Here is a 21,039-nt window from a genome sequence, read left to right as displayed (position 1 = left end):
CTTTAAGATGGAGTATTTTAAAGCATTAAATGACAAGTAAAGATTGGAGCCAAAGCAAACTAAATACAGTGCTCCATCTCAGGGCCTATGGTCCACCCTTCCAAGACAGAACAGTCATTAACACTTAGGCAAGACTAATATCTTGTACGTGCAAGCAGCAGCACAGAAGTGTTTGATGTGGGGACCCCAAGCAGAAGCTTGATCCATGAGAAGACTGTCACAGTTCTACAAGCTAAGACTAAATCTTTTCTCCTTTAGCACCTTAATATATATATATTTTTTCCTATACCAGCAGTGCTGGACTGCATCTACACTATCTGTACAGGAAACTTAGTCCTGCATACCTTGCTTCTTCCTTACCTCAAGAAAAGGAGAAGGAATTATGGAGAAAAGCTGTGTTCCTTCACCCACACACCCTTTTTCTGCTGGTTTTGTTTATATTGCCTTAAGCCAAGCAAAATTCTAAAGATTTTAATCTTCATTTTAAAGATTAAGGGAGACATCAAAAAATGCTTACCGAGGTAGCAGCCAAGGCACAATTGGATTTGCTAACCACCAGCTTGGAGGGAAACCTCTGGCTTTCTTACTCTGATCTAGTTGGAGGCTCTGACCTAACTTGTGTCTTCTTAAGGAGCTGATCTTTAGGTTATCTTATCACATCAGCCACTGAAAGGTTGACAGCAGTTTTACTTCCACAATGACTGATCATTTAAACAAATTTAAAACTGTTTAAATGCTTAAAGTGAATATTTAAAATAGCAAGAACCTACATAATTATTTTTGTTTACGTATTGGAACATTCACAGCACACACCTAAAACTAAACTTCTAAAGTTTCCTAATGTCTATAAACTTGGTATCTCAATGTTTGATATTTTAACATTTCACATGTTTTGCCCATTGATATTTGGTATCAAATCCCAAGCTCAGTCTAAACACATACGACATTGATAACTGTTCTATGGAAAACACATTCTGATGTCATTCTCTTGATGCTGTGATTCTTTTCCAACCTGAGCAATTCTATGTCACCATGACAAGGAGAACAGAAAAACAGAACAAAAAAAACCCCAAGTCTAATGTTCTCTACCTTTGGGGCATCAGTCACGGATGGGAATTTAAGAATTCTTTCTTTATTAGTTTTGGCAACACAGATATTCTGATGAAACTAATGAAATACTGGAACTGAACATAAGTAAAAGGAATTCATACCTGGCATGCTCCTGAACTCCAACAATCTCTACTTCACTGTCAGAAGAGGTGATATTAATTTCTTCATTGATCTGGGTGTTACCAGCTGAGGGTTTGTCACTTACAAGGAAGCCTGGATCCAAACGACCTATACATGGGACAAATGCAAACAGACACAATACTTAACAGCTTGCATGACTCAGGAATGAGTTGGAGAAGGACTCTCTCAGGCTAACCCAAAAAGATTGGAATGCCATGATTGGAAAAGCTCTAATAGCTCTACTGATGGTGCTGTCACACAGATGTGAATGAGACATATTGTTGAGTTAGGAGCACTTCCCTGCTTTAGATGTAGTCATGCTTTCCAACTGCTGTTTTACATCAACACTAAGAGCTAGATTGCACCTAAACCTCTCTGATTTACAGCAAGATGACAATCAGTAAATCAAATCCAGTGATACTACGGCAAACTACGCCTACAGGATGGATGGAAACATCACACATGCCAGGAAAATAGAAATATGGTGTCTCAAAACAAGGGCTGACAGTCAATGGGAAAACAAGAAAACAAAGCCACTGATTTCTGGCCACGCTGCTTCACATCTGTTCCATTATTATTACTATGACAAATACTTGAAAGCAATCTTTTTTTTTTTTTTTTTTTTTTTAAATCACAAAAACTCCACGATGCAGCAGGTGGTTTTTCGTGATAGCTCCTCAACAGCTCTCCAGCTATCCACAGCTAGTCTGTGTTTATCAAGGACTTGTTTGACAAGAGAAAAAAAGGACACGCTTCTGTTGTCCCCCTTTAGCATTAACCTGGGAGAAGCTGGGGAGCCTGGAAGGAGCTGAGACTGCTGACAGCTTGGGAACAGCTCACATATTGGATTACATGGGGGAAGAGCCATTTGTAGAGCACGACATTTTGAATTTAGCTGATTATAGTCTGTTATATATTATGTTATACATGCTAGAGGGTGTGCCAGAAATGCTTTCTGATGGCTGCTTGAAATGCTTAGAAAAGGTGGAGGAAAAATAGAGGGACAGAGTGAGCAATCTATTCTCTGTTTTACAAAAATGAAGGCCTTCAGTGCACAGAGTTGGGAAGGAGGCATTGGTATTGGTCTGCCTTTATATGCTAACTGCTAGGACTGATGCATGCCATTCTACAACCTTTGCCCAGGGCAGAAGACAAAGCATCCCTGAAATGAGTCCCAGTAGATATTAACAAGAGCCCCCAAAGACTGGGCTACTGACACAGCTTTAAGTTCAGACAATAAAGTAATCAGCAGTGGGAAAACTGTGATTAGCAGAGTCAATATTACAACATGTAACCAAGTGTAAATCAGGATTAGAGCAGGCAGGCAGATTTACAGCCTCTGGTCATACGGATTTCATGCCTAATAACATGCCTACACACTTAATATCCTTGCAAGAACATTAGGATGATGCACAACGGAGATGTTTTGTTTGCCCTACAACATCAGCTTGCAAAACAACCCAAAATATTTGCCCGTGCACAAAGATGTGATAGTGTGCCCTAGTAAGATTTTTCACATAGATTAAGCTTATGTTGCTATTTTCCCACGGGAACCCATCACGAAACATCTCCTAAGCTAGATATTGGCTGAAGATTAATTTGGGAAGGAGATGTAAGATGTGAAAACTCCGTTTTCCAAACGTGCAGTTCTAGGCATGGTATAAGGAAAGGCTGGTCCTGACAGACATACAGCCAGCAGTGTAGTGAAGTACAAGCTCTGGGGCAAATGTATGCAGGAAGTAAAAACATTCGTCCCTACGGATCCCAGCACCAGGAATGAATTTGCCTGAACATGCTCCCATTGGCTAAAGATAAAGAGTTTTCCTGAAGGGATCTGTTTAACTGGCAACCTCGTCCTTGCAGAAGTTTGTGCCCTTGGATACAGGAGGAAGGATGACAAATTTCTACCTGCATCACAGCTTCGTACTCATAAAGAGGAAGGTGGAATGCTGCTTGGTAAGAAACCTTCATTTTTTATTTCCTTACATTCCTTTCTTTCTGCTGAAGTACCAAGCCATCCGTGCTATGTATCAGGCTTCAATAAGGCTGGAACAACATCCCAGCTACACACTGTAGTGAAGGTAACAGAAAGAGAACCTCTCCACTAGGTAATAATGGAACACCTCTTTCAAAATGTGCCATGCATTTGCATTTGTTTCAGCTTTATGGATGCTGAAAAGTGGCTCAGAGCTACCCAGAGGCTCGCAGTATAGCCTGTATTTAAAAAACAGAGTGAAACACAGAACTCTGCTCCACCACAAGCAAGCCTCCATGTCCTACACATCTGAAAACCTTAATGGTGTACCAAAAATGACTGGCAAGGAAGGCAATCTGTTGGCACTTGGGGCTATGGGGTGAAGTCAGTAGAAAACACCCCCATGCTAACATAGCTCTCCCCAGTCTTTGGAGCACCTCGTCTTACTGCGTAGCTCTTTTGTGACAAGTGGAGCTGAGCAATGCTACGAGGTTCATGAACTTCTTTACAGCCTTCCACAGTATTCCTGCTCTCGCCTCCTTGTAGGAAGTTTCAGCCCACTGATACGAAGCCCAATTACAAGCAGCACCTTTTTCCCCTTTGTCTTTAGCTGAACCTGGAATGTCCAATTTTCTAGAATATGTTAAAAATGCAGATGGCATGTGGGAAAAAAAAATGAATGCCTGTATTTTACAGAGTCAGAAAGACAAGAGAGACCCCAAAGAAGATGATTACAATAATTAAAATGAAGTGATGATTGGTTTACTAGCTATTGGCTAGCTGGCTTGTCATAATCAACTATTCAGTAGTGAGAGTAGATCACTGTCATAAGAGAGCAGGAAAACGCTCCCATCACCACTAAAACAAACAAACAAACAGAACAAACCAGATTTCTGAAGAGTAATTAGAGGGGGAGAAAAAACTATTAAGAAACTTAGTGTCAGAAACTTTGTTAGGTTTTTATCAGTTGGAGTAAAGGTCGGACACTTTCAATAAGCACCTGTACTGTTTTATTGCATAATCCACATAGGGTGCTCTTAAAGCTGTATAAATCACAAAACCATCGAAAGGATGGGAGGTGGACACACTGAGTGAGAAGCAGGAATGAACATCAGAGGAAGGGAGCTCAAACCAACCTGCATCAGCACCCAGCTCATCCAGCAGCCCTCTGTTTCTCCAGGTAGATCCCAGGTCTTGGTTTCCTAAGGAACTATTGTGCTCTTGCACCACTGCAGCCGCCAACAGATTGTCCACGTTTACCACTTCTGGGTCTGAGTTTGTGTCTGATATATCATAATGAGCAACAACTGGAGGTCCATCTGCAAAAGGAGAGAAAAGCAGCTGCTGTCAGACATCAGTATACAGTAAAAAACACCTTTAGAAGTACAATTAAGTTAAGAATTAAATCAATCTCCTAGCAAGGCTCTTTAAGGTATGTAAATTATATCAATTATTGAACTTTGAATAATGAACAGTCTGATTACAGAGACATTTTAACCTTTGCATACACAGAAAACACAAAGATGAGGCAGTTACATCTGTGTTATCTTTTACAGTAGCACATAAACATCTCCGTATCTGACAGCATTACATTTACAATCCCAAAAGGATGGAACCTTCAATTTAAAATAAGAAATGCTGTATTAGAGGACATTAAATTTCTCAAACCATCTAGCTGAAGAATTCTACAAATAATCTCAAGCTATGGCTTACATTGCAGTAGGGCTGATTGAATAAAACTAACTTTCTAATATAAGTGATCCAAGTGCAATAATTTAACACTAACTTAATGCTGCCTTACAAAGCATCTATCCATCAGGGACAGAGGAATTCTTCAAAACTGCAATGTTTTGGGCTTTGTTTTCCAAAATCAAGGCTAACAAGAAGCAGAAGCATGGTGTGCAGCGATAAATATGCTTTTCCCTAACTGCCATATGTGCTTTTGGCTGCCAAAAATAAGGAGAGGGAAGAGGGAGAGGGAACTGCTTGCATGATTAGTGGAAGCCATAAAGGTGATTTGTATAAAAGCAACGTATCTCATAACTGCCTTCAATAGATGTTAATGATAGTTATAAATAATTTTCTTCTTGAATTTCATATGTCTCCAATATTTGAATAATAGATGATAACAACGGATTAAGCATTAATGAAAATAAACTGATCTTTCATATGGTGTCTTATCTGTGTAATTTTATTACGATGGCATAGATGGCAATCAAGTGAATCTCAGTTCTTGGACAAATCTCACACTCATACAGAGGCTGACAAGGACATATATGCAAGCATTTGCACACAGCCTAGAGGGGATGTGGAGTTAGTCTGGCTGGCCTCAATGTGTGTATAAGGGTTCCTTGTGTTGTGGGTGCCTGGGAGCTGCAAACAGCCTTGGACTTGAGGAGAACACCCCTATGGAGGTGCTCAAGGGCTGGCTGGATGTCACTGTGGGCAGCATGATCTAAGTGATTGGCAACCAGCCCACAGCAGGAGATTAGAGCTCAATCATATCTAAGGTCCCCTCCAACCAAAGACATTCTATGATTCTGAAATCTATTACTGAGGGGTAACAAAAAGGTGGTTTTGGTCCGTTTGATTACAGTGCTGTATTTTCTTTTTGAGGTGTGAAAATCTCCCACCGTTGGAAAGCACACTAGAAACAGAAGAGGCTCAGAGAAAAAGAAGTCGAATTCAAGGTAAAGATTAATGTAGGAGCAAAGAGAGATTGGATGAATATCCTAATGTTGAGAGAATGCACATCTTAATTCACACACTTTGCCTCTGCTAATTACTACAGTTTATCAATTCAGAGTGGGTGACAGCAGTTGGGGTTCTTGTTCCTCAAATGGCAGAATGAAAACTTTGGTCTCAGTCGTCAGCCATAGAAATAAGCATGAAATGCAAAAATGTTCTGGGCCAAAGGATTGCACTTTGCACAGCTCCACAGGAGTGTGAGCAGCTGCATGCCTGGGGACTTCATTACATGATACGCACACAGTATCACCCCAATGGGACAATAATTGCGTGCTGAGGAAGACAGGACCTGCAGCACTGCAGAATGACAGCAGATTTCTTTTTTTAAAAATCACAAGGAATAAAAAGAAAAAATTGTTCAGAATCATAGAATCACAGAATCACAGAATGGCCAGGCTTGGAAGGACCTCAAGGATCACGAAGCTCCAACCCCCCTGCCACACGCAGGGCCACCAACCTCCACATTTCACAGCAGCCCAGGCTGCCCAGGGCCCCATCCAACCTGGCCTTGAACACCTCCAGGGATGGACGGGGCATCACAGCCTCTCTGGGCAGCTGTTCCAGCAACTCACCACTCTCATAGCAAAGAACTTCCCTCCAATCTTCCCTCCCTCAACTTCAAGCCATTTCCCCTTGTCCTGCCGTTATCTACCCTTTCTAAGAGTTGATTCCCCTCCTGTTTGCAGGCTCCCTTTAGGTACTGAAAGCTGCCATGAGGTCACCCCGCAGCCTTCTTTTCTCCATGCTGAACAAGCCCAGCTCCCTCAGCCTGTCCTCGTAGGGGAGGTGCTCCAGTCCCCTGATCATCTCTGTGGCTCCTCTGGACCCTCTCCAACAGCTCCCTGTCCTTCTTGTACTGGGGGCTCCAGACCTGGACACAGCACTGCAGATGGGGCCTCACAGGAGCAGAGCAGAGGGGGACAATCACCTCCCTGTCCCTGCTGGCCACCCCTCTGCTGATGGAGCCCAGGATGCCATTTGCTTTCCGAGCTGCAATGCACACTGCTGGCTCATGTTCAGCTTTTCATCTATCAGGACCCCCAGGTCCTTCTCTGCAGGGCTGCTCTCAAGCACCGCTCCTTCCAGTCTGCATGGATGCCTGGGATTCCTCCGGCCCAACTGCAAAACCTTGCACTGTGCTGTGTTGAAAGTCTTTGGTCTCGTTTAGAAGGAGCAAATATCTACTGTTGAAGACAGAAAGAATGCAACGAACTGAAAGATTCAAATCTAAGTATCTGAAGAGCTCTTCCTGGTAAGGTTTTACTGAGTAACTTCTCTGAAATATAATTCAACAAAATATTCTAAACAATTATCATTAGCAACACACTTCATTAAAGAGTGACCATATTTCTTAAGTTGTATTGCTTCAGTTTTGCAATGAGGTGAAGAAATTCGGGAAAAAAATAATAATAATAATAATAATCAGACCAGACCTGCCTCCAAAACAATGACTCTGTAAAATGACATTGTATTACAAACTTAAAACAGACCCGAAAAAAAAAAAAAAAAAATAAATGAGTAGTTAAATGCCAATGTATCAAAGACCAATCTGTTCACAACATGAAACACTGATGATTAGGACTGGAAAAGAAATCCTGATAATTAACTGAAAGGCAATCTTTTGCTTTGGAAAAGGCAATTACAAAATAATGGCTTTCCCAGCTCAGGATTGAGCTGGCTGCCCAGCAAATTACTTGTGCAAAAGGATGGTTGAATTACAAGCAGAAGTTACGACTGGACCGAATCATGAGAGGAATGTTTCCTTTCAGTCTTATCATCAGATTCAATGTGAACACGTATAATATGGTCCATAAAAATAAACAGTCGAGTGCAGAAGATACGAGGGTCAAGTACAATATTGACTATTTGACCATTCTGGAAGCAGGTTACCTAAAATTTCAAGACCCGTGTATTGCTCCTTTGAGTCTTTGTTTCTCTCACTTCTTACTAATACCTCCGAGAACAGAAGTGAGATTTGATTTAGATAGACAAGTCTGCACAAGTACAATTATATTTGGACAAAAGGCACCAATAGTCTCAAGTCAAAATTGTACCACTCCTACATGTATAATCATGCAAAAATGTATAATAAATGTATATACATGCAGAGTGATATTCTCATCACCTACCCATAGAAATAACTTGTGCGAAAGTCTTCATCAGTAGGAAATACAAGCATAAACTTGTTATCTGTAGCTCCACTCTTGTATCTTCCACACTTCCAAAGAGCACACCTTATGACTTAGCTTAAATTTAGTATACATCAAACAGACAAAAATATTTTGAATATAATTTACATACTGTAATTATATTTGTCAGCGTTACGAGCCACCGATTTAAAGTTCTGCAAACAAGCAAGCTGCCTATTCACAAAGCAACCAAGCAGAGGACCGTTTGTGCTTCTCTCAGCCTTGCCTTTCAAAAGCAGATTTGGAGTTAAAGGACCCTGCTGCCAAGGTTACCCATATCTACCACCAACGAATGGCCACGGCAACTGCAGCAAGCCTAGAAAATCCAACACTCATAGGAGGAAATAAGCAATAAATGCTTCGGTGTGCCACAGAGACAACGAGATGCAAATGGCAGTGAAGGCATATCCAAAAATCCTCTAAAATGCCTCAAATCCCAAAAGCCTGCTTCCTTTTGCATGCCACAGGGACAGGACAGGAGGGGTTAAGCTAGGAAGACTTCGCTGGCCAACTACACCATCATCTGATGATGTGATGCAAAGCGACGGCGTGGTGCCAAGGAATCTGGGTGACTGGCTTCAGCTGGGAAATGAGAACTGAAAAAAGGCTTTCAGGTTGAAAAGGTAAAAAGATCCACTGAAAGCACAGCCGTGTTTTTTATCTGTTTGTCTTTTGTGGAGCCGCCATTCATCATAACCGGTTCTTAAAGACAGAAAAAACAAAGGCAGGAAAACAAAACCATGATGGAATCACAGTTTAATGCAGCGGAATTAGGAGGTTTTCTCCTCAGTAATTTAAATAGAACCTTTAGCAAAAATTGCATCTTCTGAGAACTCAAGGTAGATGGAAAATGTGTGATTCACTGGTGATAGGCTATAATTCACTGTTAAAGCATGAAATGCTTGAAAAAGACAAGGGCTGAAAGTTAATAAGTACCAGCAGCAAAATACAGCTGTTGACATTTACTGTGAACAGGAGGAGGGAAAGACCGTAAGGATTTATTATTTTTTCCAGAGGTCATTACAGGGACAATGCTTCCAAGTGTCCAATTCTCCCTTAATTTACAGAGCTCATCAAAACTAAAAGCAGTGATGCCATACAAGGCGCTGTTACCTTTGTGCTGCAATAGCTGCTTATCAATGCAGAACAGTTTATCATAGGACACGAAGGGTATCAGAACGTGAAATGGGGAATTGAGCCCTGCAAGCTGTTCTGGCTCTTCAGCTGTCTTGGCTTTGGGCACGGAACCCTCAGCTCATCGCTGGATGGAGGAACTCTGAGGGTTCTGATACAGGAATGGATGATGAAGGTTGCTGGTTTGAACCTCACCATCATCTGCCTCCCATCCCAGCACTGGAGCTGAGGCTTCAGCATGGCACACAACCTCTGCACCGCTGAAGCTCAGCAAGATGACGGCCAGCCCTCGGGATGGGATTTAGACTGCTTTACGTACTTCAATTCCTTACATCTTCCATGCAAGCTGAGGAAAAAGACTGATGTCTCCAGAGGACAATCCCAGTGGAAATCACTCCAAAATTAACAGGCTAACTGCAGTGCCTAGAATTGCCCTCCGGAGCCACCGAGTGAAGCCCTGTTTAGGTGTGAACAAAGCTTCCCGGCGTGCAGAAGAGGGACCATAATAATCACAGTAATTATTACAGCCCTTTATTCGTAACAAAGCTTTCCATTGCTGAGCTCAGAGGGTTCTTAGGTGGCTCGTTTTGCCAATGGGGGAACTGAGGCACGCAGAGATGTGCTCAGGACTAACAAGGAGGAGAGCTCAGCACTGCTGAAAATGACGTTGCCCTCCAATCACTGAGCTAATTTTAACTGGAAAATCATTGAGTTTAAAAATAGTGCTTGGGAATGCTTTCTTGTAACATGCAAAAGCTAAAAAGGCAGCATGGAGGGATCCAGGCATGTATGCAAGCCCAAAGAGCAAGGGCTGCTTCTTAATTAAGCTGAACTGGCTCTTAAATTTAAAAAAAAAAAAAAAAGAGAACGCTGAGACGTTTTGAAAGAATAAAACATCCCCAAAATGCCATCATTTACACCTCACATGGATTTAAGAAAATTACATTTGCTTGGAGATTATGCAAAACAAAGAACGGACCTTGATAACCATACATAAATCAAAAGCTCCAATTATCACTGCAGTAAGCAAAGCAATGAGATTTTGCATGCCAGAAGCTAAGACCTAGAGGACTCCACTGTAAGTGAAAAGGTTTGGCAGCAGACACATCCATAAGCTTCACCTGAACAGAATGGCTTCACCATTCAGACTACGGGCTAAAGGAACTGCTTCTTTTGTTCCAGGTAGAAATTGCAAACCTGGTATTACTTAAGACATGACCCAGCACTACAGCCAAAGCATCTGCAGTCCAGTGGCATAAACCAGCTACCTCTGCTGCAGTGCCTAGAGAGGAGGATGAGGGCAGGAGACTTTTGTTGTTTAGCAACATGAAACGCTTCATTACTATTTAGGTTTATTTATTTATTCCAGGTTACAGGAGTTACATTTCAGAATGTACAGGGTTAGGCGAAGAATACATGGTCACTACAATTAAAAAAAAAAAAAAAAAACAACAGTAGTGTAACAACATTCTCCCTAAAATCATAAGTTGAGAAACAACAACAACAACGACAACAAAAAAAAAAAAAAAAAAAAAAAAATCAATGAATCCATTTCTTTCACAGTTTCCTTCATTTCACACAGTAAACTATAAAACAGTGAAGTTAAAACAACACAAGTTAAAAGTCTGTTCTCAGACTGGATTGCTTATAATGACACCAGAAGAGATCTCAAATGCAAGTCTCACTGACCAACATTCACGTTCTTTCAGGCTTTTTGATGAGCAGATGGAAAATAGCTTGGATTCGTTTCACCAAATTGCACAGAGGGACACAAAGTTATTCTCATTGTGCGTTCAGCAAAGGCACGTGGAGATAGATGGCTGTTTGCTGAGTTTCAGCAGTGTGTGATTCGCATGGAGACAGATCTCGCTTTCACTGGTGCTGCTTAATGACCCTTAATTGTGGAAGCAGATCTGTCACTCCGATCTCTTCCACTGCAAAAGTCATCTCACCCTGCTCTTGCATCTCTACGAGAACAGGAATGCCCCTGTGTAAATCCCCCAGTGGCACAGGGCAGGTGAGCAGAGGCACCTGTCCCGAAAATATCACTATTTGGAATCAGAATCCCTAGAGTTGGAAATTTGGGGAGTGCACACTGCATCCTCCCATGCACGGCAGGGCTCAGTGCAGCACCTGATCCAGGCTCACCACTGCCTGGCTAGCCTGAGATTTAACACAGCTCTCAAAATCACTTCTAATTTAATAAGCTTGTTTTCCATGTGCCTTTGTTGCTCTGATCCAACACCATGAGACTAATAACATTTCTCAGAAAGACTAGTTTCTAGCTTAGTACTTGCAAAGTACTGTCCATTCTCATCAATCAGCCTGAGGATTTCGCTTCTACAGTACAAGTTGTTCGAGTGCTCTCAATCACACCTCCAGCACTACAGGAGCATCTGCTGGGAATCCCAACTTACACCTCCCACAGGGCAGGGGCTCCTTTAAAGCACTCTGCATCCAAAAAACCGCTCAGCAAGTTCAGCTTTTAACGAGGTGAAATGCTAGCCCCGTTGGGTAGAAGTTTTCTACTGGTTTTAATGGGGCTAGGATTTAATTTCCAATGCCTTTGGTGACGTTTACAGTATGTGATACAGGAAGAAACAAAATACATCAATGAGAAACATCTGTCATAACATAAATATGCTCCAGTTTGCAAAATAACTGCCAGACATAACCCCAGTTCATTGGAGTCAAGATTGGCCCTCCGCTCCTGTGTTTAGCACTCCAATAAAGTAACCCAACAATCCTGCAGCAACACTACAAGACACCATGAACTTCAATACAGGTGTGTACCTCTGCTTGGGTTATTTTGCCGTAACACCAAAGAAACAGTCTGTCTGAAGGTCTAAGATGTTGGGTTGTCTTTTTTTTTTTTCCCCACCACATTTTGCAATAGAAATACTGACTTGGAATTTGTTTTATGTTGTGTGCTGCTTTAAAGAACATATATTTATTTCCTAAATAAGCCCTCCAAACTCAACATAATTCAATGTTAAAAATGGTAATCCAGGAGCTTGAATGGGCCACTGGAGCTCTACCTGTCTGCACCTGCTGATCTAGCCCGACTCATTTGCTCTTCCAAAACCATAAAACTGCAAATATTTATTTAGGAAACAAACAAGAAAAGATGTTTCTTTACTCCATTCTGAAGTATAAGACGTAGGAAAAGTATAAAAATTCCAAATTTGATTCTCACCTCTGGGCAAAACTACTCATTTCTGTTTGCTAGACTCAGTGGTTTTGGAGCAAAGTGTTGAGATGTGAACATAAATGTACATTCACAACCTATCTCCAACTGGGAGTGAGAGATTGCTCCTGATACCCTTCAATAAAGCTGGACTACTTCAATGAAACACTTGAATGGATGAGATCAAAATTAATGTTAAAATTTCAGCTAAATAGGTTCTAACTCCCTGAAAGTTTCTAGTCAAAGCCCTTTGAAAATAAGCCTAAAATGGAAACCACGACAAACCAACCGCAGTCACGTACTACAGCGAGAATACTTCCAGTTCTCCAGAACAAAAAAAAAAAATGAAAAGGAAAATCTGAAGTTACCTATCAGGAGCCCTGAAAGCTGCTGGCTCAAAGAGATGCCCAATCTGAAACACAGAATCATCACAGCCTGGCCACAGCTGCCTGCAGGGCGCTGCGTCGTGATGCTCCAAAGCCACCGGACGCTCCTGCTAGGTCAGACCATAGGATGCCTGAGCAGACAACAGGGACCTCATCTCAACAACAATAGAGCAGGTATTCCCTAACTCATGCACTGAAGGCAGTTAGGACAGCTGAAGGCTCTGATGTACGTGGTTTCCATTTTTAAAGAAAGAAAGAAAAAAAAAACATAAGATACTGAAGGTTGGCAGAGATTTCACTGGCTACATCCCCAAAGTTAATCTCCATTTATGAGATCACTACATAAAAGTCAGTTTAAATCTCAGCAAAAAATAAGTTCAGCAGATCCCCTTACAAAATTTGTTTGGAAATACTTAACTGCCCTATACATACTATTTTATTTATTAAAAAAAGTTAACAGCATGCTTACAGAGACACTGAGTCAAAGCAATGCCTGCGCATGGAAAGAAAGCAGTCACTGCAAAAAGCTGCTTCTGCATGCATGGGAAGGCTTGTAAAGTTGTCATGCTTTGAAATATGCTGCTCTTATCATTGTCATAAAGGCATACATAGCAAATCTACGAACAACAGAAGGAATTATTTTTTTTTTCTCCATATCAGTAAATGATTTTCCCTGAAAGGATTTTGATTTTAAACAAGTGTACTAAATGGTAAATAAACATAAATTAACCCGTGACAATTTACCCACAGGTCAGTTACAAATGCAGACCATTTCAGATGAGGGAGTTTTCTCCTAAGGTTGTATCAAAATCTTTGTATCAAAATTACGAAGGTCATCTGCAAAGAATTTATTCCAGTCCTTAAAAATTGCCTCCTGCACAGTCCTCCAGGCAGGTCCTCTGAAAGTAACATGGCTCTCTAAGCTCTCTTTTAATGAAGGCATCACGTATTTAAAAAGAGGGGGAAAAACAATAATGTTGAAGCACCCGTGACAGCGCTGAGAATAAAAAGCACTTACTGGGTTTCCTTTACAGGATTGATCCAAAAACTGCAAATTGATGGAAAAAACACCTGCTGACTTCAAGAAGGAAGAAATTAAGAGGAAGATACAGTGCTGAATTCCAACAGAAAGAAAAGGAATTGCACTAAAATAATTAAAAATAAAAAAATAATCAGCAGCGACTGATGTACAAGAACCAGAGCCTAAAGAGACCTACAGTGTTCTCTTTGCTTAAACCATGCCTACACAAAGACTCTCCGCTTCCTTCACCGCAATTTCTATTTCATGTGCATTAGAATCATTTAACAAGTTCTGATTGATGAGAAATGTTCATTTTTGGTAGCTATGGAGGAGTTACTTCACGTGAAGAAAGGCCTTACTGGAGAGGTGAACAACAATCCCTGTTTGTAGCGATAGCAGTAAGAATTAAATAGAGTTTTCTAATATATATTTTAAATTAATTCTACTTTAAACATCACAGTTTTGAGCCTGTCTATTCAGGATAACTATCAGTATAAAAAAATCCACACGATAGCAAGTTATTGTATTATTTAAATAAAACTAATGTCCTGGCATTCCCACTCACAGATGAATAACCATCTCAGTGGCCTTTCAGCTTGTTTCAGAAGCTCTGGCTCTGACCCAGAGCAGCAAACCACACCTTCAGACCAGCACAGTGCTTACTGACCTGTCTGTCACACCTTCGCTTAAATTCCTGTGCAAAGAACCAACCTGCCCACCAGCAGCCACTTATCTCAGGACTGACACCACTATTTGTACTGCAGCATGAAGGATGCAGATTGCTCATATATACATAAGGAAGCAGCAGTGCTTTGTGTGCACGGGTCATGCATGCACACAATGTACTTTGGGCATGATTCATCTCGCCTAACTGTAGCCCAAAGTTATCTTATCTGTTTGGGAGCTGATAACTCATGGAAGAGGAAGACATTGCCAGGGGATATCCTCTGTAGGCACTTCTCTCTTTCCTGAGATCTGCAGAACAGCAAACCAGACACCTACAGTTAGAGGAGATGATTTCCACCCAAACTGACCACGTAGATATGTATACATGTGCATATTTTTTGCACACGCTGTAAAGACAGCTGCTTCCATAAATATGCCATATGCAACACAGCAGGGACATTAATAAAAACTCCAGACAAGAAATGATCTACTAAACAGGAGACAAAATGTCAGTTGTGCACATTGGTTATATATAGCTAAATCTTTAGGGTAAGCTTATTTATTACTTCTGCCTGAAGAGGAAAAAGAAAAAATAATGCGTGCCATATTCAAGCTGCAGAACTTGGGAGTGAGCACAGAGTTAAGGAAATGTTACAGGTCTGTAACTAGTCTGGTTCTCTAGGGTACATCCTTAAATATAAAACTTATTTCCTTACTTAAATGTTTTACCATGCAGGAAGAGCATTTGGATGAACAGTCTAAACGCTCCTATCATAACAAATGTAGCTGTATGGCTTCTGTAGTATTTAAATAAGGACTCTAACTTACATCTTCCCAAGTCAGGCGATGAAAGCCCACAGCATTTCCCACCCCCTCCCTCTGCAGGTGTTTATGTCTGTGCTGGCACATGCACATAGGTATGCTGTGTTTTTGGGTTTTTTTTGTTTTGTTTTGTTTTTTTAATTTAAACTACATATATATTCTCTATAATTAAAACAAAGTTGCCACGGTAATCAAAGCCAGAAGGGAAAAACAAATAAATATGAAAAGCAAACCTTGTTTTTAGCATAATCCAAAGTAACATCAAGATATATAGATGTAAGTTTATGATTGATTCAAATCAGGCTCTGCAATATTCCCATTCTCTGGAAAGATAGGTGGAAAATTGTTATTAAAAGTCGCTGGAAACTCTAGCGTAGCATCAACATTCTGACAGCCCACGTAAGTATTAAACGACTGCTGAGGAAGTACTTGGCTATCAGGCATCTGCATGAAAGCCCCTGACTGTGTGGTAGGGGGGACTCTTTGGCCAACTAGTTGCATTTTAGGTTCCCTGGGCTCCAGTTGCTGCTTGCTTTCTTCATCCGTGTCAAGACGGGTTAGCTTTTCTATCCACATGCGAAATTTCTCCTCTGTCTGCCTCTGCATCTCGGCAAAGCAGTTCATGGCCTCTTCCAGGACATTGCCTATGCAGTTCCTATCCCACACGGTGCCCCTGTCAAGCAATCCTGGAATTTCCCTGGTCGCTCCTCCAGATCCCCCAGCACGACTGAAGCCAGCTTTAAAGACATTGAGGCCATTTGATGAGACATCATGAAGTAAGAACATCATCTTGTTTATTAAGGCATGTTAGGAAAACAAACTTTTCTAATTGCATCCCTTGGATATTAACACGGGAGGAATTAGCAAACATCAAATTAACTAACATTGTTCTTGTCAAAATAAATAAAATTTTGCACTCGCTGAGGTTATAATAAATTTTGGCTTCAAAATTACTCTTATTCTAGAATTCTCATACGATTCTGTCACAAAGATCTTGTTGGTTTTATGAACCAAATTAGCCCAATTCCCTCACAATTTCAATTTTTATTTCAACTGAAGGCATCAGAAAAATCATACAGCATCAGGAGGTTTGCTGCTGTTTAGCTTTGCTCCAATAGACCGTAGTTTTAGCTGATAAATCTGAATAATTACAGGTATTTTATTTAGGTACTCAAACCCCTTAGTAATGGCCTGATAAATGCACACCAAACAGCAGACAGTAACAGGTAAAAGGCCAACATGGTGACTGCAGTGCCTGCAGTAGCCAAGCCCAGAGCTTACCACTCTTGGTTTAATTCTGGAAAAAAGGCTCAACACCCATGAAGAGAACACACAAAAACACGCACATAAGCACACAGATACACGAATACCATGCTGACACACTGCTGGAAGCAACTTCTGTCGGGTCTCAGTGGAAAACACAGCTACAGGAATAACCCACAGGACAGGTCCGTGACGATGTGGATGCCAACAACAAGCCTCACACACCAACCACGTGTGCCCTTCATCTTGAGAATTACCAGCTGGCCATGCACAATTTCTCACGTAACTTCTTCAAGTCAGTGCAAAAAAAGAGATTGGGCAAAGCTGGAAGGAAGCTGTTCTCCTTCCAGCTAGCAAAAACATTATGACTTTGAGACTACCAGGCAGAACTTTAGCAGCGAGAAGACAAAGCCATCCTTACTATCCTACTCTACATGTCAACTAAAAAACCTACAGACATCACTGCCCTTTCTAGTTCACTTGGGAAACCTCCAGGAAGCAACAAACCCCAGGACAGCTGGGCTTTGGATCTGTCTGAGACAACAAACCCGCCTGCATGCTATCCAGCATACAAACATTACTGGTGGTAGTTCCAGAATGAGACAAACATCACATCCAACTGCAGAAAGCAGCTATCTGAACCAGTGATTTCATACGTTAACAACCCTTGCAAAGTCTACTAACAAAAGCATAAGGCACTAACTCTTCAATGGGATTCCACTGTCTATATGAAATTACGGTATCACCTATCAATACATTCTTTTAAAAGCTATTTAAATGAGGCATTCTGAAGTCTTTCAGTAAGCAACAGCCAAACAAAGCATAATATTATTCTCTTCTTATTTTCAAGCCATAGCAATGCTACCACTTGAGGGCCAGAGACCTTCTATTTAAAACCCTACTTTGGAAGTCTCATCTGTTTACCTGCCAGATAAGCTGGAAATTCAGCATTTCGGTCCTCTGCTCAAAAACGAATTGCCGTGTAGTAATTACCTTCCATCTCCATGTTGGCATTTAACTGAAAATAATGAACTAACATAATATCTCTTTTTTCCTAAAATGTAGTTCCTTTTGAATATTAAATGCCTGTTGGTTCCCTAAAACAGAAAAAAATATATATTACACTGTCCACATACTCCAGTGTGATTCTATTCATTCTTCAGTCAGGGATTTATCCCAAGACAAAAGAACTAAACAGGAGTCTTTCTGCCTTCCACACGTTTAAGAGTAGAAACATGTAAGTAATATTAAGCAAGTTTTAACTGCAATTTAAACAAAAAAGTACTATTGATAGTGGTACACGATATAAAATAAGCCGGGCCTCTAAAGTTAAGAATGAATTAGCACAGTCAAAGCTGTCAAAACTGTTTTGTGAACTAAAGGGCCTATGCATTGAAAGACATATCACCCTGCAATATAGTTTTTTGTTTTAAAGGCATCACACTACATCCACAATCGACAGTGGCAGCAAAGCAAACTGCTTCAAGTGCTCTTTCTGCGGCTCTACTTATAACAGGCTCTACCCACTTCTTTACTCATTATCTTTAGTGTTAAGAAAAATTGAGTCTAAAAGTGCATTTCTAATTATTATATGAAAAAGCTAGCATTTATCAAACTGGTCCCATTACTAACTGTGAGCTTACAGTCCTACAATTTTAGAAGCTATGCCAAGTCAGTATCACCTGCAGAACAGTACCTAAGAAATTCCCTGCGCTGTCTCTTTATGAGATCTGTTAAATACTACCAAATAAACACCAAAGTTATTTAATTTGAGGGATCAGACAACCTAACAGCTAAGAAGATACACTGCATCTCCATTCTAGTCAGCCATAGTGGACCACATGTAGTCATTATTCTACCTTGCCTTTCCAAATGAGTATCTCACTGCAAATCTCTGATTTTTCCCTTTTATGCCATTGTGTGGAACTCCAATAAAACTCATCCCTAAGGCAGATGCTCCATTCAAAGCTCTTTGTGCTCATCTTAAGAGGAAGTAAACTGGCTCACACATATTGTGCTTTTTTTTTTTTTGCTTTTCCTTTTTAAACCATTGAGCTGCAATACGTCCTTCAGCATCAGTACTCAAAAGAGATTTTTAAAAGCCTGTAACAAGAGTCTCCTCCCATTTCAATGCAGACTTCAATCTAAGTTGCAGAAAGCACAATGGTGGCAAACTGATTTTTTCACACTATGAACTGTTAAGAAAACCTTCCTCCTTCCAAAGAAAAGCATTTACAAAGAAATAAATATTAATTCCTAGACTCGTTCTTATCCTAATTTCATTCTGAGTTAATTTGCATGATTAAATTTGAAATTGTTTAAAGAAAAAATCTTTCATCAGCAGTAAGTCTAGCAGAACCAGTTTCAGGACTCAAAGATCATCTCCTTATGCTTGAAGTGAATGCTATCTGGTATTCCCTAACGAACAGTACAGTTTTAAATGCCAACAGAGAGGCTCAGTCATTAAGATATAACAGATTATTCCTCATCTGCAATAATTAAAAAACATTGCACTGAATGAAATAAAGAGCCCAAACATACAACTGTTCAGGTCAGTCAAAAAATTCTCAGGAGCATCCATGAAATTTTGATTGAGCCTGTATTTTCAGGTTGAATATATATATTATATGGTGCCAAGTTAAAAGAATAACACACCACACTGAGCTTGGTCCCTACTATATGACCAATTAGATCTCAACTCTTCTCTCCAGTCTTTGTGGAGAAGAAAAACAAGCCAGAGCATTTTAATGGAGTTCAGCAGAGGACTGTGACTCTATTGCACAATTGCTTAGTTCCCAACTTGGGTGCACACACAACAAAATGAAGCTAATAACACTACATCTGTTCAGCACACCATCGTGCACCCATGTGAATGTTTTCCTTACCTTATTCTCCTATCCTAATGTATTTCAGAATCAGTCATGTGAATGGTTTAAAAAAAAATTAAATGACTGCACTATTAGGATGGAAGTGGTGATTGACATGAAAACATAATTGTACTCTCAAATTTGGCACTTCAAATTTCAGACCTTACACAAGTAAACTGTCTTGTTATAAGTTTCAGCAGAAGGTTAAGAGTTAGGGTACATACAGCCTCTGTTATAAAGGCCATTATTAAATGAACTATCGCTAAAAGTTTTACAGCATCTCTGATGGCAAAGCTATTTTCCAGACAACAGACAGGTTTGAAAATCAGTCCCAATAATAAGCCACATTGAGGCTGGAACAAACAGTACTGCTGAGGCATCCAAATGCAGTAAGACTATGGGAAAAACACAAACTCCTCTGCATCGAGAGGTACGGACTTCTTCAAAAGTAAATGACAGTGCTTTTTCCTTGCTTATATTCCAACAGACATACTGCAGTTTCTGGACAACGAAGTTCAAGTGTGAAGTTAAAAATGAAGTCTATTACTTTTTGACTTTGTGCAGAGGATACTCATGGCTGAATTTCCAGGAAAGCTTACCCTGCAGTATTTTCTAATTGTTAATTCCTAACTTCTCAGGCTGTTTAGAGCCCAGAGCTAAGAGCATTAAAAATGCTTTCTGTTCAGAAAAGTGACTTCAGCTAAGCACTCTGTAAACCCACCAAGAGGGACCACAAGAAGCACATGGATCTGACACTGCAATGGAGCACAGGGAGTCCCTGCCAGGCTCACGGCTCCACTGCATCTGTGAAGCCCATGCTTTATTAACCCAGAGGAGCACAGGATGCATTTTTGCCTACCTTTGTCCTTGTCTCTATAGGGCATGTTTCTCTTGTACTTGCCAGTTTCCTACCAAACATCTACCAAAGATGATTCTGCCTCAAAAAAACCCACAGTCTGCCAGGCACACATTATGTCTGATTCCAGGTTACTCATAATGTAATTTATTATTACTCGGATGATAGGAGCTATGAACTAACAATAAAGGTCACTGTTCTCCAGGCTGGCTTTTGCACACCCACATACTGCAATGGAGGCAAAAATCAAAAGATGTGTTTAATAATCATTAAATTTACAAGTTCTCTATATACTACAGTGGGATCATTTCACTACACTCAAATGCTGGAGCCCAGTGGCACAGAAAAGTACTCAAGAATGGTTTCCAAACTCAGCAATGCAAGTCAAGAATCTAGGCAGATCTGACAAATACCAACTGGGACCTTTCTGGGTCAAAAGGTGTTTTATGACTTTATAAAAAATAAAAGCATATACCCTGGGGGATTTGGTGAGGATTTTTTTGGGGGAGAGGAGGGGTTGACCCATCTGAAAATTGAATGAAAGTTTTCTTCCATGGGCTTTATATTAAGTCTTAATTGCCCTGTAAAGTGTAAACATATCTTAAAAAAAAAAAAAAAAAGCAGTTAAAAAAAAAAAAGGCACAGAGCTATGAAAACCAGAAGTTTGACCAACTACTAAACTGGAAAAATAATTT

The 21,039-nt window shown here is 40.5% G+C and overlaps 1 protein-coding gene across 4 annotated transcripts in view; it reads right to left on the bottom strand.

Moving 5' to 3' along the window:
- The window catches only part of ARK2N (arkadia (RNF111) N-terminal like PKA signaling regulator 2N), a 43,141-nt gene that overhangs the window by 4,264 nt on the left and 17,838 nt on the right, over nt 1–21,039 (bottom strand). For 3 of the 4 annotated variants that reach the window (XM_052670214.1, XM_052670215.1, XM_052670216.1), the window contains 2 exons: nt 4,342–4,524; nt 1,212–1,338 (listed from right to left, as the gene is read on the bottom strand). In XM_052670214.1, coding sequence (XP_052526174.1) covers nt 1,212–1,338; nt 4,342–4,524 — 310 coding nt within the window. Of the gene's footprint in view, nt 1–1,211; nt 1,339–4,341; nt 4,525–10,615; nt 16,096–21,039 lie in introns of those variants that run through there. The other variant, XM_052670217.1, reaches the window with a different exon arrangement.

Source organism: Tympanuchus pallidicinctus, unplaced genomic scaffold (assembly GCF_026119805.1).
Source record: "Tympanuchus pallidicinctus isolate F22 unplaced genomic scaffold, pur_lepc_1.0 scaffold9, whole genome shotgun sequence".
Taxonomy (NCBI): Eukaryota; Metazoa; Chordata; class Aves; order Galliformes; family Phasianidae; genus Tympanuchus; species Tympanuchus pallidicinctus.
Note: the sequence above shows the minus strand (reverse complement) of the source record. Positions and strands in the feature narration are given on the sequence as shown.